Below are 364 nucleotides of genomic sequence, written 5' to 3'. Positions count from 1 at the left end.
CAATTTCTCTGTTGCTGCTGCTGAGAGGCTTCACATCCCGAGCCTTTGCTGCTGCTGTTGTTGCTGCTGCGGGTGGTTGGGGTGGTTGTGTGTTGCTGTTGCTGCTGCTGTTGCTGCTGTTTCTGCTGCAGCAGCAGCAGCTAATTGTTTGCTGCTTCTGTGGGGTGTATGCACAGGTCGATGCGTTCCTAGCGAAGCAAGCGCGGGAGCTGGACGGAGGAGACAGCGATGAGGATGAAGATATAGATAGAGAAGGAGACAGCAGTGATGGAGATATAGATATAGATATAGAGAGAGAAGGAGAAGGAGACAGCAGCGGTGAGGATGATGATAGATATATAGATAGAGATAGAGAAAGAGACAG

General features: G+C 50.3%; 1 protein-coding gene across 1 annotated transcript in view; it reads left to right on the top strand.

Annotated features, from left to right (window-relative positions):
- The window catches only part of EMH_0081140 (uncharacterized protein), a gene marked incomplete at both ends in the record, with an annotated part of 2,861 nt that overhangs the window by 2,074 nt on the left and 423 nt on the right, over nucleotides 1-364 (top strand). Inside the window, one exon of the mRNA XM_013500347.1 lies at nucleotides 177-318. Coding sequence (XP_013355801.1) covers nucleotides 177-318 — 142 coding nt within the window. The remainder of the gene's footprint in view (nucleotides 1-176; nucleotides 319-364) is intronic.

This window comes from Eimeria mitis, genomic scaffold, assembly GCF_000499745.2.
Source record: "Eimeria mitis Houghton genomic scaffold, Emh_scaff5301, whole genome shotgun sequence".
NCBI classification, from domain to species: domain Eukaryota; phylum Apicomplexa; class Conoidasida; order Eucoccidiorida; family Eimeriidae; genus Eimeria; species Eimeria mitis.
This window is presented reverse-complemented; position numbering and strand designations above follow the sequence as displayed.